General features: G+C 39.6%; 2 protein-coding genes across 51 annotated transcripts in view; one reads left to right on the forward strand and one right to left on the reverse strand.

Annotated features, from left to right (window-relative positions):
• Positions 1–27,358, reverse strand: part of ABI3BP (ABI family member 3 binding protein) — a 293,260-nt gene that overhangs the window by 234,219 nt on the left and 31,683 nt on the right. The gene's annotated exons all lie outside the window — the stretch shown is intronic.
• Positions 18,172–27,264, forward strand: LOC133254841 (NADH dehydrogenase [ubiquinone] 1 alpha subcomplex subunit 5-like). Its single transcript, XM_061429163.1, has 2 exons — positions 18,172–18,593; positions 27,221–27,264. Exons 1-2 carry the CDS (start codon positions 18,206–18,208, stop codon positions 27,262–27,264), a joined length of 432 nt encoding a protein of 143 aa, XP_061285147.1. The 5' UTR covers positions 18,172–18,205.

The following is a 27,358-nucleotide window of genomic DNA, read 5'->3' on the forward strand; positions in this document are numbered from 1 at the left end:
GTCTAACACTATTAAAATTTCTCAGCCTGAATGGTGAATTTGACTCAAGCTTAAGACTAGGTTCTTAAAATAGAATTTTATAACATTTATAAAGTGTTAGGAACATCTACCTGAATGAACTACTTGGAGGAAAAATGTCTTCTTGCCTCAAAATTTGAAGAAATAAGAAGGAAGCCTTCCTCACAACTCTTTTATGAAACAAAATTAGAGGTATTTTTCTCTCTCTCTTTTTTTTTTTTTTTTGTATTTAGAATTTAGGAGCTGTTGAACTGATGAATTGTCCCCTATCTATTCCAAATTCTAAACTATAAAATAAAGAAATGAGATTGTCCTTTGAGTATTCCAAGCACTATTCATAGAAATTTTTTCCTTAAATACTGAAGATGTATAAAAATTCCTACTGGTCATGCCATTCCCCGGTGTGGGGTGAATCAAAGTTGTAAGGGAAGAAAATAGGTGAGGGGATATAAAAAGGGACCACAGTAAGTTGAAGTTGGGATAGTAGGCTGTTAAGTAACAGAAGCTATGAGGCTGAGAAAAAAGATAAAGCATACAGGGCCAGGTAGCTTATTACTAGCAGAAAACAGACGCAAAGGAAGACTAGAGGAAACATCCAGGTTCACTGCTGAGGTGCCCTCACCTTCCATAACTCCATGACTGGTATGACCTGAGGAGGCAACAAGTTCAAAGGATGGGGAGCAATCAGTCAGACTGTGAGTGCATGTGGGTGAGGACCCAGGGCAGAACGGCATTCTCAGGCAGCCAGAAGAGCAGGAGCAGAGGTGCTGAGGGAAGAAGTAATTGGTGCATTTAAGGGTCTTCCCAGGTGGCTTAAATGGTGAAGAATCTGCCTCCCAATGCAGGAGATGAAAGAGACACAGGTTCAATCCCTGGGTCGGGAAGATCCCCTGGAAGAGGAAATGGCTACCCACTCCAGTACTCTTGCCTTGAGAATCCCATGGACAGAGGAGCCTGGTGGGCTACAGCCCATGGGGTCGCAAAGTGTTGAACATGACTTGGCACGCACAAACACACACACACCCTAAAGATCACCTGCATGACTGGGACGTGAATGGGCAAGGAGATGCAATCAATTACTTACTTTCAGAGGGTAAGTAAGGCCCCTGTAGGACACCTTAAAAGATCTATAAGTGTATTAAAGGCAAACTAAATTATTTTCTTCTACTAAGCTACATATATGCAGTTTTCTGAGAAATGAATAATACAAAATATAAACGTATAGTTATAAAATGTATCCACATGGTAAAAAACCTTGCTTCACATGCCCTTAGCAAAAAGCAGCAAGACTTGGTAATAAAAAAGTATGCTGTATTTTAATTAAAAAAACACAAAAGATATTTTACAAATAGATTACAGATTGATAAAATTCAATTAATGCAAGTCCTTCTGTGAACATCAGATGTGTTATGGCAACCAATTCAGCCAGTTTTAATTGTGAAACAAGAAAAAGGCTTACTTCTTGAAAAAAAAAAAAAGCAAAAAAAGCAATTGCTATTAATTTTCCTTTTTGCACTGTGCTGTGTGTAGTTGCTCAGGCATGTCCCACTCTTTGAGACCCCATGGACTGTAGCCTGCCAGGCTCCTCTGTCCATGGGGATGCTCCAGTGATGAATACTGGAGTGTATTGCCATGCCTTCCAAAATCTAAATGAAAATAAAGCAATGCACTCTTGACAGGGACAGATAGAGAGTTAAGCTGCTGACAATGTCCTGTAATTCTGTCTTCCCCAAACTACTCTTGTATTACACTTTCCACCCAGTCTGCTAGCACATTTCCTATTCCTTGCACATTTTTGTCTCTCTTTCCACCCCACCCTAACAACAGTCCCTGCATTAACTTTTTGACTTAAAAGTAATACAAATAATACACATTTATTTCAACTAAAATACTAAAGTTTTGCAAAAGTGTTGCAAATGAGATAAAATTTATTTTAAAAATTATTCATTATCTAATATTCAGAGGAGTCTTCAGTAAAGAAATGTCTTTCTGGATACTTCTTCCTGAGCGTGATATACATGTTGCTGTTGTTCAATCGCTAAGTCATGTCTGACTCTGCTACCCCATGGATTGCAGCACGAAAGTCTTCTCTGTCCTCCACTATCTCCTGGAGTCTGCTCAAATTCATGTCCATTGAGTCAGTTATGTTGTTCTCCGTCATGTCCTTCTTTTTTTGAATGAGATGGCATACCATCTCATTTTCTGCTGTGCCTTTCTTTTTTTGCCTTCAATCTTTCCCAGCATCGGGGTCATTTCCAATGGGTTGGCTCCTCACATCAGGTGGCCAAAATATTGTAGCTTCAGCTTCACCAACAGTCCTTTCAATGAATATTCAGGGTTGGTTTCCTTTAGGATTGACTGATTTCATATACATATTACATAAAAAGAGGAGTCTGTTCTAAGTACTATTTTATAAACTGTACTTTCTTTAACATAAATATCTGTATCCTCATTTTTAATGACTGCAGTATCTTTTAGCTAATTCATGGAGACCTTTCTTTGATAGTCAGTTCAGTCACTCAGTTGTGTTCAACTCTTTGCAACCCCATGGACTGCAGCACGCCAGGCTTCCCTGTCCATCACCAACTCCCGGAGCTTATTCAAACTCATGTCCATCGAGTCAGTGGTGCCATTCAACCATCTCATCCTCTGTCATCCCCTTCTCCTCCTGCCTTCAATCTTTCCCAGCATCAGGGTCTTTTCCAGTGAGTCAGTTCTTTGCATCAGGTGCCCAAAGTATTGGAGCTTCAGCTTCAGCATCAGTCCTTCTAATGAATATTCAGGACTGATTTCCTTTAGGATGGACTGGTTGGATCACCTTTCAGTCCAAGGGACTCTCAAGAGTCTTCCCCAACACCTCAGTTTAAAAGCATCCATTCTTTGGTGCTCAGCTTTCTTTATGTTCCAACTCTCACATCCACACATGACTGCTGGAAAAACCATATCTTTGACTATATGGACCTTGGTTGGTAAAGTAATGTCTCTGGTTTTTAATATGCTGTCTAGTTTGGTCATTGGAGAAGGCAATGGCAACCCACTCCAACCCACTTGCCTGGAAAATTCCATGGACGGAGGAGCCTGGTAGGCTGCAGTCCATGGGGTCGCTAGGAGTCGGACACGACTGAGCAACTTCACTTTCCCTTTTCACTTTCATGCATTGGAGAAGGAAATGGCAATCCACTCCAGTATTCTTGCCTGGAGAACCCCAGGGATGGGGGAGCCTGCTGGGCTGCCATCTCTGGGGTCGTACAGAGTTGGACACAACTGAAGCGACTTAACAATAGTTTGGTCATAGCTTTTCTTCCAAGGAGCAAAAGAAATGGAGTAGCCCTCATAGTCAACAATAAAGCCTGAAATGCAGTCCTTGGATACAATCTCAAAAATGACAGAATGATCTCTGTTCATTTCCAAGGCAAACCATTCAATATCACAGTAATCTTTGAGAGTAGATAAACTGATTCCATAACACCTCAGCAAATTAACAGAGTTTAACAATCATCTCAATAATTTCACAGTTGAATTTATTTTGGTGAAATTTGGTATCCATTTTAGAGATAAGGACTTGATCTTTTAAAGTTTGTACAGTTAGTTTGAGCCTAATTTTTCATTACATCTGAGAGCTATCATATGGAATCCATATGAGAAATGGATAAACTCATATTGTTTGTGAGATTGTCGCTAACATTTTTGGCCATGTAAATGCTAATATTCCCATGTCCTTGAGACTTTCTGCCTGTACTGTAAGGTGAGGTGCATTAGGGATGGAGGACTGAATGGTGGGAAGATATGATGTTTGGAGCCAGAAAACCTGTATTCAGGTCCCAAGTTAAATCCACAATTGCCCTTGTTATATGAATAATTAACTTAAGGTCTGACTGTCACATTCTTCCATCTAAATTAGGATTAGTCATACATAGCTACCCTCTCAGAGTTGCTGGTAGGATTAAATGAAATAGTTTTGGAAAGCAGCTTCTAAACAGTACAGCTCAGTGATATTTAGCTGTTATCAATAAGACCTTATTACTGGATTCTTTCCATTTGGGTGTACTTTGAATTTTTAAAGTTCCTTGCATTTCAACCAGATATTCATTCTATAAATAAAGGTACAGCTTATATGTGATTGGAAACTACACAAGGACAGAGTCCCTAGCGTGGAGAAAATATTCATTGAATAGTTTTCAAATTATTGAACAAACACATACTACATTTTTATTAAATAGAAGTTAATACTCAGATAAGTAAGTCTCTTCAAAGAAAATGGATTATATTAGAGGGTATAGAAGTGTATGAGTTATTACTCAAAACACATAATAAATTCTATATAAAGGAGTAAGCTGCTGCTGCTGCTAAGTCACTTCAGTTGTGTCTGACTCTGTGCAACCCCATAGACGGCAGCCCACCAGGCTCCCCTGTCCCTGGGATTCTCCAGGCAAGAATGCTGGAGTGGATGGAGTAAGCTGCAAGCTGAGGTAGTTCAAAAGAACATTGGCTAATTAGAAATGATTCGGTCAGGAATGGCATAGAAGAAGCATTTGAGTTGGGTCTTGAACGTCAAGACTTTTCCAGAGAACAGGAGGAAGGGAATTTCAAACCAAGGAATAGTAAGGATGGGTAGGTGTGATGCCTAGGATAATCTATCCTACAAGACATTGTGTAAGACATATGCTAGTAAAATCTCTTGTTCAAAAGTCTTTCCATCTACTCTTTAACTTATAATATATGACCATAAGCATCTGACACCATTTGATATCACACACAAATGGAAACCTTTCTTCTGAGGGTGGAGTTTTCTAAGATGAGTTTCCAAACATCAAAACATGCACATACTTAATTTCTGTGGTGTTTATCCCATTCCAGGCATCTCATCCTAGTCAATTATGGAAACACAATGGCCAGCTTTATGGAGCTGGGACAGCATGGCCAGGAGCCATGATGCTAAGCCCAGCATACTCAATTCCATCTACTTAGTAATATTATACCTTGGTACCCCCTAATGAGCAGTAGTAGACTAATTCTTACCATTCATCTACTGTTCATGGGAGAGCCACTGAAAATCTATTATATTCCACACTACTATTAGAACAATTTCAATGGCTTTAATGATTCTAGAATGCCTGAGACAAGTTTGGTGCAGATTGGAGAATTCCATGCTTCAGGCATTTGTTTCAAGTGCCCATTCTCCATAATTTCTCTACAGCATTTAACACCTCTGACCACCTTAATGCATTTTCACATGTGCGCCCACACATGCACCCACATCCACCTTGGTTTTAGTCCGTAACTCAGTGGTATCCTAGAATTTTTTTCTAAGAACACTTCTCCATGTTTCTCTCTTACTTTTAAAACCTCCTTTTCTGGCCCTCACAGCTTGCCTATTCATTAATATTCAGGGAATATTTTACTTTAACTCCTTTAGGGAACTCTTACACTCAGGATGCAACAATAACTTAGCTGATAGCTACTAAATACTGAGCTTACTCTGAAATCTGCACCCCTAGTTCTGCATATTCAGGTCCAGTCTCCCCAACTTTTTGAAGCACTGACATTGTCATTGATGACACCAAATCCCAACCATCACAGTCTTCCTCAAAAACTAATTTAATCTCTGCCTTGTCTACTTTGGCCACAGTTCCAGGCACCCGGGTCACCCTTGCAGTCATCTTTTATCCCTTGCTATAAAATTGGCATCAAACATGGAGAAATTCAAATATAAAGATGCCTATGGCTGGGCTTCACTATCATCCTGGGGTTTTGGAGCAGTGGTTCTCTTCTGAAAAGCTTAGCTTGAGGGAAAAAGTGACTTCCCCTCTTTTCTCACCATACTTAAACTTGCCCACTTCAGGATAGATTGTTTCATCATCCAGTACTTTTATTATAATGGAAGAGACTCCCAAGGGCAAACCACATGTAAATTATGGTTTGATATCATTTAAATCACTTGAAATGGTTTGCAAGTGAATCAGTGTTTCCCAGCAATTCCATTTCACCTTTTCCTAACCCTTTTCAGTAAGATTATGACTTATTGTTTCTCATTCACCCTCTTTGTATGCTACTGAATCAAATCCCAGTTCTTCCTATTGGCATGGTGATTTCTGAGGGGAAAAGTCATTTTTATCTTTGTCTACAAACTAATTCTTTAAATTTTGGTCAAAATTGCCTCTTCCAGTTCAATTCATTTCAAAAAATTATTTTTAGGGAGTTTCTTATGAACAGGATGCTATAAACCACACATTGGGGACATAAAGACAAAACCACCTCAACCTTGAATTCTTAGTTTCTTCTATATACAATCTAGATAAATTTCCCATACTACCTCTCCTTTTATTTCTGAAAAGCTTACTTAATTCCCCTAAGCTGCTTACTTGCTCTAACTTTTCTTCTCTTTGTTTTTCTCTTTCCATTTCTGTTTCCACAACCTCATCTTGCATCCTCCTGATGTCATTTTTTTTCCACGCTTCGGATACAGTTCTCCCACAGCCCCAGATAAGGTAACCTCATCCCTCTTTAGGGAATGGGGCCATTGTGTCTTCTGGGTCTAAATAACACCCATAGATTTAACCTGAAGAGACCATTCACTCTCCCTCATTTTTATAATCTCCAAAGGTATTACATCTCCAATCCCCTTAATATTTCCAGGTTAATAATCATTTAAATCTGCTGCTATGTTATGTTATGTTGTGTTACTCTTTCCCCTTCCACTTCTAGCACCAGAAGAGTAGATGACTCCCGAATGTTCACAACATACAGGTCAAAATAAGGCTAATCTCATAATTCACCTCTAGGTGTCAGCTCTATGTTAACTGACCACTAGGTTTTAACTCATAACACCACGTGGTAAGGGCTATACCCAGAGAATTAACATCTACAATGGAAGAAAAGGAGTTTTCTGAGGCATGAAAGGAAGATACTTTCAGGACCACTTCTCAAAGGAAGTAATACTATTTTTGCCCTGTGGAGGTTACCAGATAGTTGGAGAGAATACTGGTATATTAAGCAATGTGTTCCATTCATTGACGTTAGAGTGTATAGAGATTCCTCTCCAGGGAAAGGTCTGTGGGGAGAGTGGGACTTCAGCAGAGCCTTGAAAATAAGAGTCAAATGACAGGCAGGACTTGGAAGAGTATTTTAGTCAGAAAATGGTAGGAGACTGTTATGTCGAACTCTAAACCCTGCACACAGTTATGGAAAGCAGATAGGCCAGTTTCATTGAAATGGAAATTTCATGAGCAGAGGTACTTGGAATCTCAGGGTTGGAAGAGACCTTAAAGTGACTGCGCTGGTTCTCTGTCTCTCTCATATGACACTGGACAGATACACTGAAACCAGACTGTAGATTTGTTCTTAGGATGAACCAAGAAACCTCTTCTCTCTGAAACACTAATTTGTCTAACAAAGGCCCAGACACAGCAATCCTAGTCACTGCATTTCTGGTTTTCATCAGAATAATTTCCTCTCAAACATGGCATTTACAGATATATGTGAGATACTTGTCTTTTAAAAATAATGAAGTGGTTATTTGAAAAACTGTTACTCTTGAATGTGGCATAATAAACCAAAACTTGGAATCAACCACACAAACAGGAAGCATTAACTTCAGACCAAAAAGGCAACAGGTCTGATTTTTTGGCAAAATTATAAAAAAGCTGAAGAAGGCTGGGATTCATGAAATCTTGGAATTGCCCTTTGGATAGAATTTAACTGGCTGGCTATTAGTCACGGAATCACTTCTAAGTCAGCTTAAGGATCATTTTCACTTGCGTGCTCTCCCTAAATTCCCTTCATGACATTTATTTTTAGAATGATCATTCCCTGAGAATTTCTCTCTTATTCTTTTCCTCTGTCTTTCAGGGTTATATAGAAACATGAAACTTCGCAATGAAATAAACAGAGTAGCAATAAACTGACACTGGTAAGGAATCACAGTTACATTGTCAGCCACTCCCATCAATAACATGTGACATGAGACCAAAAAAGTTCTAAACAGTTCCACAGTCCTTTATATTATATGTAGATGGCCTTGAGTAGATAATCTGCACTAATTTAGCATGAAAATGTTATCTTTTTAAAGGAGGCAAGATAGTAATCTGCATTAGTATTCAAGGGATGGTGAACCCTTTTCCTCCACAATTCTGGGCCCTAATTAAAGTTCTAGATAAAGTGTCACACAAACCCATTAGATACAGAAGCACACCCAGAAACACCTATCAGCAGCTCTCACTGTTATCAGAAATGGCACATTTCCACCAAGCCTCAGGCAAAAGCAAAATATGTTTGTAATTTCTTTAATGTTTTAACTCTGGTGGGTTTTATTATTTTTTTTCCCACAGAATCATAGAACTTGTCTGGCAAGGGGCTGGGAAAGGAAACTAAGACCTGTCTCCCCTCATAAACTCAGCAAAAGCCTCTGTAACCACACAGAGAGCAATCAACATGTGTGTCATCAGGCAGAACGAGGTGGCAGGTGTGATGCTGAATATCCCTGGTGTATATTTCTAACTCAAAAGTCTTGCTGACTTCCCAGGAAAACAACAAATAGGGCCCAAGAAAGAAACAAGTTGCTGTCCCTGAGCACAAGGAGAGAGTATATGTTTCCATAACTTTAAAGTTAGCCATTTCAAATATCTTTGAAATTTCCATATCTTTGAAATTAGCTGTTGATGAGAAAGCCACCAGGGCTTCCCTGGTGACTCAGTTGGTAAAGAATATGCCTGCAATGTGGGAGACCCTGGCTTGATCCCTAGGTCGTGAAGATCCCCTGGAGAAGGTAATGGCTACCCACTCCAGTATTCTGGCCTGGAGAATTCCATGGACAGAAGAGTGTGGCAGGCTATGGTCCATAGAGTCACAAAGAGTCGGACATGACTTAATAACTAACACACACAACAAATTGTGAGCAAAGAGGACTGTTTGCCACTTCTAGGCCAACATGTTGAAATGCTGGTGCCAGACTCTCCACCAGTTAACCAGGTGGGGCCTGGGCCTTGAATGACTGCAAAGAACAGAGGCCATGGCCATTATCAGTGGACATGAAATTGATCCAGAAGTATATTTTTTCCACTTTAAGGCCATTGAGATTTGGGGTTTTGTTGTTGTTTTTGTTGTAGAGGCATAATCTAGCCCATCCTGACTAGTGTAGATGGAGATGGATGCTATGAGAGAAAGCAAATCAGGGAAGCAGTTAGGAAGGCTCAGGCAGGGAGGAAATACACTCTTAGAAAAGAGAAGGCTTTGTTTAAGAGTGTATGTTTAAGGATAAAGATTTGAAGGAAAAGAGAAGGTGAGTCATTCAGATATATGGGGGAAGAACATCACAGGCTGAAGAACATCACACCAAGAGCAAAGGCCCAGAGAAAGGAAGATGTGTGTGGCTATCATGGCAATAAGAAGATGAGCAAGAGGTAAAGAAAGAAGTAATGGGGCCATACAAATATAGCCTTCTAGGGAGGATTTGGGGAGAAGGCGATGGCACCCCACTCCAGTGCTCTTGCCTGGAAAATCCCATGGACAGAGGAGCCTGGTAGGCTTCAGTCCATGGGGTCATGAACAGTCAGATATGACTGAGTGACTTCACTTTCACTTTTCACTTTCATGCATTGGAGAAGGAAATGGCAACCCATGCCAGTGTTCTTGCCTGGAGAATCCCAGAGACGGCAGAGCCTGGTGGGCTGCTGTCTATGGGGTCGCACGGAGTCAGACACAACTGAAGTGACTTAGCAGCAGCACAGCAGGGAGGATTTGAACCTTTACTCTGAAATGGTAAGTTATTTGGGTTTTGAGCAGAAGAAGGATAGGATATGCTTTATGTTTTAACTGATTAACTCTGAGTGAGTGGTGTATTGAGCATATCCTGATAGGCAAAAGCAGGGAGACTAGTTAGGGCACTACAGCAATAATGCAAGTGAGAGATGATGGTATTGTGAATCAGGATGGGAGAAAATGTGAGAAAAATAGAGAAATAAAATTCAGGATAAAATGTGAAAGTAGAACTGAAAATATTTGCTGGTGAATCAAATGTGATATTCATGAGAAAAAAGGGGGGGTTAAAAATGTCTCTACTTTTTTTTTAGGAAAAACAAACAAAAAAATCTCAGCACAAATCTCAACCTATCTGAAGCTTACACAAACCACTGGACCAACCTTAGGAGGGCAGAAACCAAAAGGAAGAAAAAATTCAACCTTAAAGCCTGGGAAAAGGAGACCTCAAACACAATAAATTAAAAAAAAGAAAAGGCAGATAAATACTACAAAAATGAAGGAACAAACTAGAAACACAGAAGTCCAAATAAATGAAGAGGAAATAGGCAAACTACCTGAAAAAGAATTCAGAATAATGATAGTAAAGATGATCAAAAATCTTGAAAACAAAATGGAGGAGATGCAAGAATCAATTAACAAAGACCCAGAAGAATTAAAGAATAAACATGCAGAAACAAACAACACAGTTACTGAAATTAAAAACACTCTAGAAGGAATCAATAGCAGAATATCTGAAGTAGAAGAACGAATCAGTGAACTGGAAGATAAAATGGTGGAAATAACTTCTGAAGAGCAGAATAAAGTAAAAAGAATAAAAAGAACTGAGGATAGACTCAGAGACCTCTGGGACAATATCAAATGCACCAACATTCTAATTATAGGGATCACAGAAGAAGAAGAGAAAAAGAAAGAGTATAAGAAAATTTTGAAAAGATTATAGTTGAAAATCTCCCCAATATGGAAAAGGAAATAGTCAATCAAGAGTCCCATACAGGATAAATCCAAGGAGAAACACGCCAAGACACATACTAATCAAACTAACAAAGATTAAATACAGAGAAAGAATACTAAAAGCAGCAAGGGAGAAGCAACAAGTAACATACAAGTAAAACCCCATACGCTTAATAGCTGATCTTTCAGCAGAAGCTCTGCAGGCCAGAAGGGAATGACAGGATATATTTAAAGTACTGAAAGGGAAAAGTATACAACCAAGATTACTGTACCCAGCAAGGATCTCATTCAAGATTGATGGAGAAATAAAAAACTTTTCAGACATGCAGAAGTTAAGAGAATTCAGTACCACCAAACCAGCTTTACAACAAATATCAAAGGGACTTTGATAGCCAAGAAATACAAGCGAAGAAAAAAGATCTACAAAATCAACCCCAAACAATTAAGAAAATGGCAATAAGAACATATATATCAATAATTACTTTAAATCTAAATGGATTAAATGCTCTAACCAAAAAACACAGACTGGCTGAATGGATACAAAAACAAGACCTATATATATATGCTGTCTATGAGAAACCCACTTCAGACCTAAGGACACATATAGACTGAAAATGAGAAGATGGAAAAATATATTCCATGCAAATGGAAAGCAAAAGAAAGCTGGAGTAGCAATCCTCATATCAGACAAAATAGATCTTAAAATAAAGAATATTACAAGAGATAAGGAAGGACACTACATAATGATCAAGGGATTAATCCAAGAGGAAGATGTAACAATTGTAAATACCTATGCACCCAACATAGGAGCACCTCAATACATAAGACAAACACTAACAGATGTAAAAGGAGAAATTGAGAGTAACACAATAATAATAGGAGACTTTAACACCCCATTAACACCAATGGAAATATTATAAAAAAAGAAAATTAATAAGAAAACACAAGTCTTAAATGATACATTAGATGAGATGAATCTCATTGATATATTCAGGACATTCCATCCAAATGCAGAAGAATACACCTTATTCTCAAGTGCACATGGAACATTCTCCAGGATAGACCACATCTTGGGTCACAAATCAAACCTCGGTAAATTTAAGAAAACTGAAATTGTATCAAGCATCTTCTCCAACCACAACACTATGAGACTAGATATCAATTATAAGAAAAAAAAAAAAAAACTGTGAGAAACACAAACACATGGAGATTAAACAACACATTTCTAAATAACCAACAAGTTACTGAAGAAATCAAAAGAGAAATCAAAAAATTTCTAGAAACAAATGACAATGAAAACAGGACAACTCAAAACCTATGGGATGCAGCAAAAACAGTTCTAAGAGGGAAGTTTATAGCAATACAATCCTACCTCAAAAAAACAAGAAAAACACCGAGTAGACAACCTAACTTTACACCTAAAACAACTTATTTTTCAAAGAACAATAACAAAAAAACACACCCAAAATTAGTAGGAAAGAAATCATAAATAACCAAGCAGAAATAAATGAAAAATAAATGAATGAAACAATGTAAAGATAAAGAAAACTAAAAGCTGGTTCAAAGCTGGTTGTTTGAGAAGATAAACAAAATCAACAAACCTTTAGCCAGACTCATCAAGAAAAAAAGAGAGAAGAATCAAATCAACAAAACTAGAAAAAGGACAGATTACAACAGACGATGCAGAAATAAAAAGGATTATAAGAGACTATTATGAACAACTATATGGCAATAAAATGGATAACCTGGAAGAAATGGACAGATTCTTAGAAAAGTTTAATCTTCCAAGACCGAACCAGGAAGAAATAGAAATTATGAACAACCCAATTACAAGCACTGAAATTGAAGCTGTGATAAAAAAATCTCCCCCAAAAAACAAAAGCCCAGGACCCAGATGGCTTCACAGGAGAATTCTATCAAACATTTAGAGAAAAGCTAATGCCTATCCTTCTAAAACTCTTTCAAAAAATTGCAGGGAAAGGAAAACTTCCAAACTCATTCTACAAGGCCACCACCACCCTGATACCAAAACCAGACAAAGGCAACACACACACAAAAAAACTACAGGCCAATATCACTGATGAACATAGATGCAAAAATCCTCAACAAAATTTTAGCAAACAGAATTCAGCAACACATCAAAAAGCTCATACACAATGATCAACTTGGGTTTATTCCAGGAATGCAAGGATTATTCAATAGATGCAAATCAATCAATGTGATACACCTTATTAACAAATTGAAAGATAAAAACCATATGATAATCTCAATAGATTCAGAAAAAGCCTTTGACAAAATCCAGCACCTATTTATAATTAAAACTCTTCAAAAAATGGGCATAGAAGAAACCTACCTCAACACAGTAAAGTACATATATAAAAAGCCCATAGGAAACATTATTCTGAATGCTGAAAAACTGAAAGCATTCCCCCTAAGATCAGAAACAAGAAAAGGGTGTCCACTTTCACCACTATTATTCAACATAGTTCTGAAAGTCCTAGCTACAACAGAGAAGAAAAAGAAATAAAAGGAATCCAGATCAGAAAAGAAGAAGTAAAGCTCTCACTGTTTGCAGATGACATGATACTGTACATAGAACACCCTAAAGATAGTATCAGAAAATCACTAAAGCTAATCAGTGAATTTAGCAAAGTTGCAGGATACAAAATAAATACACATAAATCACTTGCATTTCTATATACTAACAATGAAAAATCAGAAAGAGAAATTAAGGAGTCAATCCCATTCACCATTGCAACAAAAAGAATTAAGTATATAGGGATGAACTTACCTAAGGAGATAAAAGAACTGTACACAGAAAATTATAAGACACTAATGAAAGAAATCAAAGATGACATAAACAGATGGAGAGGTATTCCATGTTCCTGGGTAGGAAGAATCAATATTGTGAAAATGACTATATTACCAAATGCAATCTACAGATTCAATGTGAGCCCCATCAAATTACCAAGGACATTTTTCACAGAACTAGAACAAAAAAATTCACAAGTCATATGGAAACACAAAAGACCCCAAATAGCCAAAGTAGTCTTGAAAAAGAAGAATGGAGCTGGAGGAATCAACCTCCTGGCTTCAGGTTATACTACAAAGTTACAGTCATCAAGACAGTATGGTACTGGCACAAAAACAGAAATATAGACCAATGGAACAAGATAGAAAGCCCAGAAATAAACCCATGCACCTATGGGTACCTTACTTTTGACAAAGGAGGCAAGAATATACAATGGGGCAAAGACAGCCTCTTCAATAAATGGTGCTGGGAAAACTGGATAGCTACATGTAAAAGAATGAAATTAGAACACTTCCTAACATCATACAGAAAGATAAACTCAAAATGGATTAAAGACCTAAATGTAAGACCAGAAATTATAAAAGTCTTAGAGGAAAACAGAGGCAGAACACTCAATGACATAAATAAAAACAAGATCCTCTATGACCCACCTCCTACAGAAATGGAAATAAAAACAAAAGTAAATAAGTGGAACCTGATTAAACTTAAAAGCTTTTGCACAGCAAAGGAAACTATAAGCAAGGTGAAAAGACAACCCTTAGAATGGGAGAAATAATAGCAAATGAAACAACTGACAAAGGATTAATTTCCAAAATATACAAGCAGCTCATAGAACTCAATACCAGAAAAAAAAAAAAAAACACACACACACAATCAAAAAGTGGGAAAAAGACCTAAACAGACATTTCTTCAAAGAAGACATACAGATGGCTACCAAACACATGAAAAGATGCTCAACGTCATTCATTATTCAGTTCAGTTCAGTCACTCAGTCGTGTCTGACTCTTTGCAACCCCGTGGACTGCAGCACACCAGGCCTCCTTGTCCATCACTGACTCCTGGAGCTTGCTCGAACTCATATCTGTTGAGTTGGTGATGCCATCCAACCATCTCATCCTCTCACTCATTATTGGAGAAATGCAAATCAAAACTACAATGAGATATCACCTCGCACCAGTCAGAATCATCAGATGGCACCAGGCCATCATCAAAAAGTCTACAAACAATAAATTCTTGAGAGAGTGTGGAGAAAAGGGAACACTCCTGCACTGTTGGTGGGAATGTAAATTGATACAGTCACTGACAATACGGAGATTTCTTAAAAAAAAAAACTATGAATAAAACCACCATATGACCCAGCAATCCCACTCCTAGTTATATACCCTGAGGAAACCAGAACTGAAAAAAAGACACATGTATCCCATTGTTCACTGCAGCACTATTTACAATAGCTAGAACATGGAAGCAACCTAGATGTCCATTGACAGATGAATGGATAAAGAAGTTGTGGTACATATATACAATGGAATATTACTCAGCCATAAAAATGAACACATTTGAGTCAGTTCTAATGAGGTGGATAAACCTAGAACCTATTATACAGAGTGAAGTAAGTCAAAAGAAAAAGATAAATATTGTATTCTATCACATATATAAGGGATCTAGAAAAATAGTTCTGAAGAATTTATTTGCAGGGCAGCAATGGAGAAACAGACATAGAGAATAGACTTATGAACATGGGGAGAGGGGAGGAGAGGGTGAGATGTATGGAAGAGTAGCATGGAAATTTACATTACCATATGTAAAATAGAGAGCCAAGGGGAATTTGCTGTATGGCTTAGGAAACTCAAACAGAGGCTCTGTATCAACCTAGAGGGGTTAGAGGGATATGGGAGAGAGGTTCAAAAGGGATATGTGTATACCTATGGCTGATTCATGTTGAAGTTTGACAGAAAACAACAAAATTCTGTAAAGCAATCATCCTTCAATAAAAAAATAAATAAAAATTTAAAACGTTTCTATTTTTTTCAACCTGAGTGAATGGAAAGATGGAGTTTTCTTTAACTGAGTTGAGAAAGACTGTAGGGAAGTAAATTGCAGAATGGACTCAAGAGCTTAGTTTTAGATGTGCTGAAACCTCCATGTCTATTAAAAGTCAAGTGGAGACATTGAGTAGAGACTTGAATAAATGGATCTGAAGTGGAACACAGGGTAACGAATGAAAATGTAAAATTTCCACTTTATTAGTATTTAGATAGTATTCAAAGTCACTAGATTAGATGAGATAACCAGGGGATAAGAAGATAGAAAAGAGATTCAAAACTCAATCTTGGGATGTTCCAATTAAAGAGGTTGGTAAAGTGAGGATGAATCAGCAAAGGAAACTAAGGAGCAGCCAGTGAGAATGGAGGAAAACCACACAGATGAAGAAACTGAAGCCAGGGATGGTTAGTTATTTGCCAAAGGAGATTTAAACCTTAACTGTGATCCTGGTCCTCGCTGCTCATAGCTCAGCTCATGGCAAAGGGTGATTGTGCTAGAACTCAGAATAATTGCATATTATTTTTTGTGGAATATCTCATAAAAATAGTCCAAACTGGGAAACATGTGGGTGGTGCTACAAACAGAAATAAAGAAATAAAACATAGAATAAGGGATTATATGAGTGAGAGAGAGAGACAAAGCAACAGCTGGCACTAGCATTTTCTTTGCAGACTCACTCCATTAGAAAAAATGTACACTTTGAAGATACTTGTCCTCAGAGGGACAAGCAATTCAGTATTTTTATTCAGGATAATACTGCCATATGACAAATATTCTCTAATGTACTTTATTGGGAAAACTAATTAAAAGAGTGTGTGCTTAGTCATGTCCAACTCTGCAACCCCATGGACTGTAGCCTGCCATGGGGATTCTCCAGGCCAGAATACCAGGGTGGGTTGCCATGCCCTCCTCCAGGAGATCTTCCCAACCCAGAAATCAAACCGGGGTCTCCTGCATTGCAGGTGGATTCTTTACCAACTAAGCTACCAGGGAAGCCCAGTAGACTATAGTCTGCCAGGCTCCTTTGTCCATGGAATTATCCAGGCAAAAATACTGGAGTGGATAGTCAATCCCTTTTCCAGGGGATCTTCCCAGTTCAGGGATTGACCCATGTCTCCCACATATCAGCTACATTATCATCTGAGTCACCAGGAAAGCCTGAAAAGGGTATACATACCTATATTTTTAAAATAGAAATATAGTATAGAAGCATTCCAAAACTTGTCTAAAACACTGAAAGTCTGACTTGCACTTAGGATGTAGAAAGCTGTACAAAACATGGTTTCTGTCCTTATGACTACCAAAAAATTATCCCTAATCTTCAAATTTGCAGGCTTGGGCTTCCCTGGTGCTCAGACCATAAAGAATCTGCCTGAAATGTGGGAGATGTGGGTTCAATCCCTGGGTTGGAAAGATTCGCTGGAGAAGGATATGGCAACCCACTCCAGTATTCTTACATGGAGACTCCCTAGGGACAGAGAAGCCTGGTGGGCTATAGTCCATGGATTCACAAAGAGTCAGACACGACTGAGCGACTAAGCACAAAGCACAGCACAAAAATATAATCAAAGAGCTGAGGTTGTAAGGAAATGTGAAATCTAAGAAAAGACAAGCATTTCCAAAGAGAGATGTCACTGGATGCCATAGAAACTAGTACGAAGAATTTGGTTAAAAGTTGTAATGAATTCTTAAAGGCCTATTGTGGGCTATCAATAGACTAGAGAACCCTTGAGTTAAAAAAAAAAAAGAGAGAGAATCAAAGAGGACACTAATAGATGGAGAAATATACCATGTTCATGGATCGGAAGAATCAATATAATGAAAATGAGTATACTACCCAAAGCAATCTATAGATTCAATGCAATCCCTATCAAGCTACCAACGGTATTTTTCACAGAGCTAGAACAAATAATCTCACAATTTGTATGGAAATACAAAAACCCTCGAATAGCCAAAGCAATCTTGAGAAAGAAGAATGGAACTTGAGGAATCAACCTGCCTGACTTCAGGCTCTACTACAAAGCCACAGTCATCAAGACAGTATGGTACTGGCACAAAGACAGAAATATAGATCAATGGAACAAAATAGAAAGCCCAGAGATAAACCCACATACCTATGGACACCTTATCTTTGACAAAGGAGGCAAGAATATACAATGGATTAAAGACAATCTCTTTAACAAGTGGTGCTGGGAAAACTGGTCAACCACTTGTAAAAGAATGAAACTAGAACACTTCCTAACACCATACACAAAAATAAACTCAAAATGGATTAAAGATCTCAATGTAAGACCAGAAACTATAAAACTCCTAGAGGAGAACATAGGCAAAACACTCTCCGACATACATCACAGCAGGATCCTCTATGACCCACCTCCCAGGATATTGGAAATAAAAGCAAAAATAAACAAATGGGACCTAATTTAACTTAAAAGCTTCTGCACAACAAAGAAAACTACAAGCAAGGTGAACAGACAGCCTTCAGAATGGGAGAAAATAATAACAAATGAAGCAACTGACAAACAACTAATCTCAAAACTATACAAGCAACTCCTGAAGCTCAATTCCAGAAAAATAAATGACCCAATCAAAAAATGGGCCAGGTCCCGGCTTCTCGGTGCTGTCATGGCAGGCTTGCTGAAGAAGACCACTGGCCTGGTGGGATTCGCTGTTTGTGAAACTCCACATGAGGAACCTGATGTTAAAAAACTAGAAGAGCGACTGCAGGGTGACCAAATAGAAGAGGTGATTCTTCAGGCTGAAAACGAACTAAGTCTGGCAAGAAAAATGATCCAGTGGAAACCATGGGAGCCTTTAGTGGAAGAGCCTCCAGCCAGCCAATGGAAATGGCCAAAAAAAAAAAAAAAAAAAAAATGGGCCAAAGAACTAAATAGACATTTCTCCAAAGAAGACATACAGATGGCTAACAAACACATGCAAAGATGCTCAACATCACTCATTATCAGAGAAATGCACATCAAAACCACTATGAGGTACCATTTCATGCCAGTCAGAATGGCTGTGATCCAAAAGTCTACAAGCAATAAATGCTGGAGAGGGTGTGGAGACAAGGGAACCCTCTTACACTGTTGGTGGGAATGCAAACTAGTACAGCCACTATGGAGAACAGTGTGGAGATTCCTTAAAAAACTGGAAATAGAACTGCCTTATGACCCAGCAGTCCCACTGGGGGGCATACGCACTGAGGAAACCAGAATTGAAAGAGACACATGTACCCCATTGTTCATCACAGCACTGTTTATAATAGCCAGGACATGGAAGCAACCTAGATGTCCATCAGCAGATGAATGAATAAGAAAGCTGTGGTACATATACACAATGAAGTATTACTCAGCCATTAAATAGAATACATTTGAATCAGTTCTAATGAGGTGGATGAAACTGGAGCGTATTATACAGAGTGAAATAAGCCAGAAAGAAAAACACCAATACAGTATACTAAAGCATATATATGGAATTTAGAAAGATGGTAACAATAACCCCATATGCGAGACAGCAAAAGAGATACAGATGTATAGAACAGTCTTTTGGACTCTGTGGGAGAGGGCCGGGGTGGGATGATTTGGAAGAATGGCATTGAAACATGTATAATATCATGTGTGAAATGAATCGCCAGTCCAGGTTCGATGCATGGTACTGGTTGCTTGGGGCTGATGTACTGGGATGACCCAGAGGGATGGTATGGGGAGGGAGGAGGGAGGGGGTTCGGGATGGGGAACACGTGTATACCTGTGGTGGATTCATGTTGATGTATGGCAAGACCAATACAATATTGTAAAGTAATTAACCTCCAATTAAAATAAATAAATTTATATTAAAAAAGAGAGAGAGAGAGAATATAAAACCCTTGAGAGCTGCAGATACAAGGAGAATTTGCAACCACTTGTGGGCTCTTCTCCATGACTTTCATGGTTGCTTACAGGAAAGACTGAAAGTAGTGAGAGGGTCCTGAGAAAACCTCCTTTATTGTGCAAGACCGGGATGGGAGTTAGGGGTTGGGAGGAGTGTTAGAGCAGTCACTGAGGGAAAGTCATAAAGTACCATCCAGGTCATTCTCTTCTATCTTTCCTGTGGAACACAAGACGGACTTCCTGGGGGTGAAGGGAAGATGAGCTTGATGCCCTAGAGCACAGGTGAAGAGACACTGAAGCTGGGAGAAAGGAACAGAAGAACATACTTCATCCCTGGATAGAGGAGGGGCAGACCTCATTCTTAAGACCCAGGGATCAGAGCAAAAGAGGGAACCTGCCTAAGCCCCCTAGTAACTGTCCAATAAGTGCTGAATATCATTGAAAAAGCAAGAGAGTTCCTAAAAAACATCTACCTTTGCTTTATTGACTATGTCAAAGCCTTTGACTGTGTGGATCACAACAAACTGTGGAAAATTCTTCAAGAGATGGGAATACCAGACCACCTGACCTGCCTCCTAAGAAATCTGTATGCAGGTCAAGAAGCAACAGAACCAGATATGGAAAAACAGACTAGTTCCAAATTGGGAAAGGAGTACGTCAAGGCTGTATATTGTCGCCCTGCTTATTTAACTTATATGCAGAGTATATCATGCAAAATGCCAGTCTGGATGAAGCACAAGCTGGCATCAAGATTGCAGGGAGAAATATCAACAATCTCAGATATGCAGATGACACCACCCTTATGGCAGAAAGTGAAAAAGAACTAAAGAGCCTCTTGATGAAAGTGAAAGAGGAGAGTGAAAATGTTGGCTTAAATCTCAACATTCAGAAAACGAAGATCATAGCATCCAGTCCCATTACTTTATGGCAAGAAGATGGGGAAACAATAGAAACAATCCGACTTTATTTTCTTGGGCTCCAAATCACTGCAGTTGGTGACTGTAGCCATGAAATTAAAAGACACTTGCTCCTTGGAAGAAAAGCTATGACCAATGTGGACAATATATTAAAGAGCAGAACATTACTTTGCCAACGAAGGTCTGTCTATGCAAAGCTATGGTTTTTCAGTAGTTGTTTATGGATGTGAGAGTTGGAGTATAAAGAAAACTGATCATTGAAGAATTGATGCTTTTGAACTGTGGTGTTGGCAAAGACTCTTGAGAGTCCCTTGGACTGAAAGGAGATCAAACTAGTCAATCCTAAAGGATATGGGTCCTGAATGTTCATTGGAAGGACTGATCCTGAAGCTGAAACTCCAATACTCTGGCCACCTGATATGAAGAAGTGACTCATTGGGAAAGACCCTGATGCTGGGAAAGATTGAAGGCAGGAGGAGAAGGACACAACAGAGGATAAGATCGTTGGATGGCATCACCGACTTGATGAACATAATTTTGAGCAAGCTTCAGGAGTTGGTGAAGGACAAGGGAAGCCTAGAGTGCTGCAGTCCATGGGGTCACAAAGAGTCAGACACAACTGAGTGACTGAACTGAACTGAACAAACACCACCACCAGTTTAATGCTAAGACAGCATCAAGAGCATAGAGAGAAACCTTCTCTGAGGTGTAGGCTCAAAGGGTAGACAATAAGAAATATCCTCTGAAAAATCAGTCTCAAGCAGGCCTGAACATTCCTAGTCTTGTTTTACTTTCAGTTCAGTTCAGTTCAGTCACTCAGTCATGTCCGACTCTTTGTGGCCCCATGAATCACAGCACGCCAGGCCTCCCTGTCCATCACCAACTCCCGGAGTTCACTCAGACTCACATCCATCGAGTCAGTGATGTCATCCAGCCATCTCATCCTCTGTCGTCCCCTTCTCCTGCCCCCAACCCCTCCCAGCATCAGAGTCTTTTCCAATGAGTCAACTCTTCTCATGAGATGGCCAAAGTACTGGAGTTTCAGCTTTAGCATCATTCCTTCCAAAGCAATCCCAGGGCTGATCTCCTTCAGAATAGACTGGTTGGATTTCCTTGCAGTCCAAGGGACTCTCAAGAGTCTTCTCCAATACCACAGTTCAAAAGCATATAACATCAGGGAAATGCAAATTAGAATAACAGTGAGATACTAGTACATACCTATCAAAATAGCCAGTGACTAGAACACTGATACCATGAAATGCTGGGAAGAATGGAGCAACAGTAGTTTTCGTTCATTACTGGTAGGAATGCAAAATGGTAAGGCGACTTTGGAACACAATTTGGTAGTTTCTTACAAAACTAAATATACTTTTATCTGTGATCCAGTAATCATGCTCCTTGAGATTTACCTGAATAAATTGAAAATTTACATCCACACAAAAATCTATACTTGGATGCTATTCACATCTTTATTCATGTTTGCCAAAGCCTGGAAGCAATCAAGATGTCCTTAAGTAGATAGCTTAAGTAGAATGGATGAATAAACCGTGGTATAACCCGACAATGAAATGTTCAGTTCAGTCGCTCAATTGTGTCCAACTCTTAGCAAGCACATGAACCTCAGCATGCCAGGTCTCCCTGTCCATCACCAACTCCCAGAGTTCAGCCAAACTCATGTCCATTGAGTTGGTGATACCATCCAATAATCTTATCCTCTGTCGTTCCCTTCTCCTCCTGCCTTCAATCTTTCCCAGCATTAGGGTCTCTTTCAAATGAGTCAGTTCTTTGTATCAGGTGGCCAAAGTATTGGAGCTTCAGCTTCAGCATTAGTCCTTCCAATAAATATTCAGGACTGATTTCCTTAAGGATGAACTGATTGGATCTCCTTGCTGTCCAAGGGACTGTCAAGACTCTTCTCCAACACAACAGTTCAAAACCATCAGTTCTTCAGTATTCAGCTTTCTCTATAGTCCAACTCTCACATCCATACATGACTACTGGAAAAACCATAGCCTTGACTAGGAGGACCATTGTTGACAAAGTAACATCACTGCTTTTTAATATGCTGTCTAGATTGGTCATAATTTTCCTTCTGAGGAGTAAGTGTCTTTTAATTTCATGGCTTCAATCACCATCTGCAATGATTTTGGAGCCCAGTAAAATAAAGTCAGCCACTGTTCCCACTATTTCCCCATCTATTTTGCATGAAGTGATGGGACCAGATGCCATGATCTTAGTTTTCTGAATGCTGAGAGCTTTAAGCCAACATTTTCACTGTCCTCTTTCACTTTCATCAAGAGGCTCTTTAGTTCCTCTTCATTTTCTGCCATAAGGGTGGTGTCATCTGCATATCTGAGGTTATTGATATTTCTCCCGGCAATCTTGATTCCAGCTTGTGCTTCCTCCAGCCCAGCCTTTCTCATGATGTACTCTGCATATAGGTTAAATAAGCAGGGTGACAATATACAGCCTTGACGTACTCCTTTTCCTTTTTGGAAGCAGTCTGTTGTTCCATGTCTAGTTCTAACTGTTGCTTCCTGACCTAAATACAGATTTCTCAAAGAGGCAGGTCAGGTCGTCTGGTATTCCCATCTCTTTCAGAATTTTCCACAGTTTGTTGTGATCCATACAGTCAAAGGCTTTGGGATAGTCAATAAAGCAGAAACAGATGTTTTTCAGGAACTCTCTTCCTTTTTTGATGATCCAGCAGATGTTGGCAATTTGATCTATGGTTCCTCTGCCTTTTCTAAAACCAGCTTGAACATCTGGAAGTTCACAGTTCACGTATTGCTAAAGCCTGGCTTGGAGAATTTTGAGCATCATTTTACTAGCGTGTGAGATGAGTGCAATTGTGCGGTAGTTCGAGCATTCTTTGGCATTGCCTTTCTTTGGGATTGGAATGAAAACTGACCTTTTCTAGTAGTGTGGCCACTGCTGAGTTTTCCAAATTTGCTGGCATATTGAGTGAAGCACTTTCAAAGCGTCATCTTTCAGGATTTGCAATAGCTCCACTGAAATTCCATCACCTCCACTAGCTTTGTTTGTAGTGATGCTTTCTAAGGCCCACTTGACTTCACATTCCAGGATGGCTGGGTCTAGGTGAGTGATCACATCATTGTGATTATCTGGGTCATGAAGACCTTTTTTTGTACAGTTCTTCTGTGTATTCCTGCCACCTCTTCTTAATATCTTCTGCTTCTGTTAGGTCCATACCATTTCTGTCCTTTATCGAGCCCATCTTTCCATGAAATGTTCCCGTGGTATCTCTAATTTTCTTGAAGAGATCTCTAGTCTTTCCCATTCTGTTGTTTTCCTCTATTTCTTTTCATTGATTGCTGAGGAAGGCTTTCTTATCTCTTCTTGCTATTCTGTGGAATTCTGCATTCAGATGCTTATATCTTTCCTTTTCTCCTTTGCTTTTCACTTCTCTTCTTTTCACAGCTATTCGTAAGGCCTCCTCAGACAGCCATTTTTCTTTTTTGCATTTCTTTTTCTTGGGATAGTCTTGCTCCCTGTCTCCTGTACAATGTCAGGAACCTCAGTCCATAGTTCATCAGGCACTCTGTCTATCAAATCTAGTCCCTTAAATTTATTTGTCACTTCCACTGTATAATCATAAGGGATTTGATTTAGCTTATACCTGAATGGTCTAGTGGTTTTCCCCACTTTCTTCAATTTAAGTCTGAATTTGGCAATAAGGAGTTCACGATCTGAGCCACAGTCAGCTCCTGGTCTTGTTTTTGCTGACATAGAGCTTCTGTATGTCAGCTGTGTAGAGCTTCTCCATCTTTGGCTGCAAAGAATATAATCAATCTGATTTTGGTGTTGACCATCTGGTGATGTCCATGTGTAGAGTCTTCTCTTGTGTTGTTGGAAGAGGGTGTTTGCTATGACCAGTGTGTTCTCTTGGCAGAACTCTATTAGCCTTTGCCCCGCTTCATTCTGTACTCTAAGGCCAAATTTGCCTGTTATTCCAGGTGTTTCTTGACTTCCTACTTTTGCATTCCAGTCCCCTATAATGAAAAGTACATCTTTTGGGGGTGTTAGTTCTAAAAGGTCTTGTTGGTCTTCATAGAACTGTTCAACTTCAGCTTCTTCAGCATTATTGGTCGGGGCATAGACTTGGATTATGGTGATGTTGAATGACTTGCCTTGGAAATGAACATAGATCATTCTGTCGTTTTTGAGATTGCATCCAAGTACTGCATTTTGGACTCTTTTGTTAACTGTGATGGCTACTCCATTTCTTCTAAGGGATTCTTGCCCACAGTAGTAGATATAATGGTCATCTGAGTTAAATTCACCCATTCCAGTCCATTTTAGTTCACTCATTCCTGCTAAGTTGCTTCAGTTGTGTCCGACTCTGTGCAACCCCAGAGATGGCAGCCCACCAGGCTCCACCATCCCTGGGATTCTCCAGGCAAGAACACTGGAGTGGGTTGCCATTTCCTTCTCCAGTTCGTGAAAGTGAAAAGTGAAAGTGAAGTCGCTCAGTCACGTACTACTCTTCGCGACCCGATGGACTGCAGCCTACCAGGCTCCTCTGTCCATGGGATTTTCCAGGCAAGAGTACTGAAGTGGGGTGCCATTGCCTAGAATATCAATATTATTCAGTGCTAAAAAGAAATGAGCTATCAAGCCTTGAAAAACATGGATAAACCTTAAGTGCATATTAATAAATTAAAGACACCAATCTGAAAGGACTATTTATTACTCCAATTATATGACATTTTGAAAAGGCAAAACTATGAAGACAATAAAAACATCAGTGCTTGCCTGAGGTTAGGAGGGTGAGGGAGAAAGATGAATAGGTGGAGCAGATGATATTTAAGACAGTGCAACTACTCCATACAAGTGTAATGATCAATATTTATCATTATACATTTGTCTAAACACATGGAATGTACAACACCAAGTGTGAATTGTAATGTAAATTATACATTTTGGGTGATTATGAAGTGTTAATGCAGGTTCACCAACTGGAACAAATGTACCACTCTGGTGGGGACTGTTGATTATGGGGGAGGCTAGGCATCTGGTCCCATCACTTCATGGGAAATAGATGGGGAAACAGTGGAAACAGTGTCAGACTTTATTTTGGGGGGCTCCAAAATCACTGCTGGTAACTGCAGCTATGAAATTAAAAGACGCTTACTCCTTGGAAGAAAAGTTATAACCAACCTAGGTAACATATTGAAAAGCAGAGACATTACTTTGCCAACAAAGATTCATCTAGTCAAGGCTATGGTTTTTCCAGTAGTCATGTATGGATGTGAGAGTTGGACTGTGAAGAAAGCTGAGCGCTGAAGAATTGATGCTTTTGAACTGTGGTGTTGGAGAAGACTCTTGAGAGTCCCTTGGAATCCAACCAGTCCATTCTAAAGGAGATAAGCCCTGGGATTTCTTTGGAAGGAATGATACTAAAGCTGAAACTCCAGTACTTTGGCCACCTCATGTGAAGTGTTGACTCATTGGAAAATACTCTGATGCTGGGTGGGATTGGGGGCAGAAGGAAAAGGGGACAACAGAGGATAAGATGGCTGGATGGCATCACCGACTCGATGGACATAAGTTTGAGTGAAGTCCGGGAGATGGTGATGGACAGGGAGGCCTGGCGTGCTGTGATTCATACGGTCACAAAGAGTCGGACACGACTGAGGGACTGATCTGAGCTGATCTGATGCATATGTAGGGGCAAGGAACATATGGGAAATCTCTGTGCTTTCCTCTCAGTTTTGCTGTGAATCTACAACTACTCTGAGAAAAAAATAATAGTAACATTGTTCTCAGCTGACCTCGCATCATCTTCCAGTTCTGCTCCCTCCCCTCCTCTTCATAGCCAAACTTCCCAGCGTTGATTTTCCTTTCTATTTCCCTCACCCTTGGCCCACTGTGAATAGCTCCTGTGTCCATTACACAGCTGAAACTGCTCCCTGTAAGGTCAGCAGTGACCGTATTTTCTAGGTCACTAGATTCTGTAGACACACCTTATCTTACCAGAACTTTAGCATTATCACACACAGTTGACCACGGTCTCCCTTCAACCATTCTCCTAGGTCTGTGACTGCTCCTTTTTGTGTCTTTGTAATCTCAACTCCTCTACCTGGTAGTTAAATATTGTGCATGTGCTAAGTCACTTCAGTCATGTCCAACTCTTTGCAACAGTATGGAATGCAGACTGCCAAGCTCCTCTGTCCATGAAGATTTTCCCAGCAAGAATACTGGAGTGGGTTGCCATGCCCTCCTCCAGGGGATCTTCCCAATTCAGGAACTGAACCCATATCTCTTATGTCTCTTGCATTGGCAGGTGGGTTCTTTACCACTAGTACCACCTGGGAAGCCCAATTAAATATTTGACAGCCTTAAGCCTCATTATGAAGCTTCTTCATGGTAATTTTATTAATCAATGACAACCAATGATTTCAATGTGACTGAACCCCAATGTGTGAGATGCCCCTGTAACTCTGTCTCCAGCCTTATCTGTCAGCACTTTCCACTTGCTTGCTACGTTCCAGTCACACTGGCCAACCTTTTCTTCCTCCACCTTACTCCATCCACAGCAGGATGTCTGCTCAGAGCTAGTTCTTCCCTCAAGGAGGCTCTGAGTCTCACTCTTCTGCTAACCTGGCAAACTCTTTCCCATCCTTCTGCCTTGGCTTCAGAGTTCCTTCTTATGGACGCCTTCCCTGACACCCCAGCCTAGACCTGGTTTCTCCTTGGAAGGCTCTTATTAGTGAATAACCGTGATCTCTGTATTAGTTGTTTAGAATTCTATTAAATAATTCACATCTGTCTTTCCTCTAGAATGTAAGCTATATGAAAGCACAATTGTCTTTTTTTGTTCACTTCAGTATCCCCAATGCCTGAGAACTGGCTCACAAGAAGCAATCAGTAACTCAGAAATGTCAATTAACCAGGTACTGTCCCCTCAAGCTTGCTTCCTTTCTCTTTCTTTCTTTTCCTCCTCCTTTATCTTCTCTCTCTTTCCT

This window comes from Bos javanicus, chromosome 1 (genome assembly GCF_032452875.1).
Source record: "Bos javanicus breed banteng chromosome 1, ARS-OSU_banteng_1.0, whole genome shotgun sequence".
NCBI classification, from domain to species: Eukaryota; Metazoa; Chordata; class Mammalia; order Artiodactyla; family Bovidae; genus Bos; species Bos javanicus.

Coding starts and splice junctions, on each gene's coding strand:
- LOC133254841 (XM_061429163.1), top strand. CDS start 18,206: ATGGCAGGCTTGCTGAAGAAGACCACTGGCCTGGTGGGATTCGCTGTT. Junction 18,594..27,220: donor GTACCATTTCATGCCAGTCA/GAATGGCTGTGA, acceptor TGTTCACTTCAG/TATCCCCAATGCCTGAGAAC.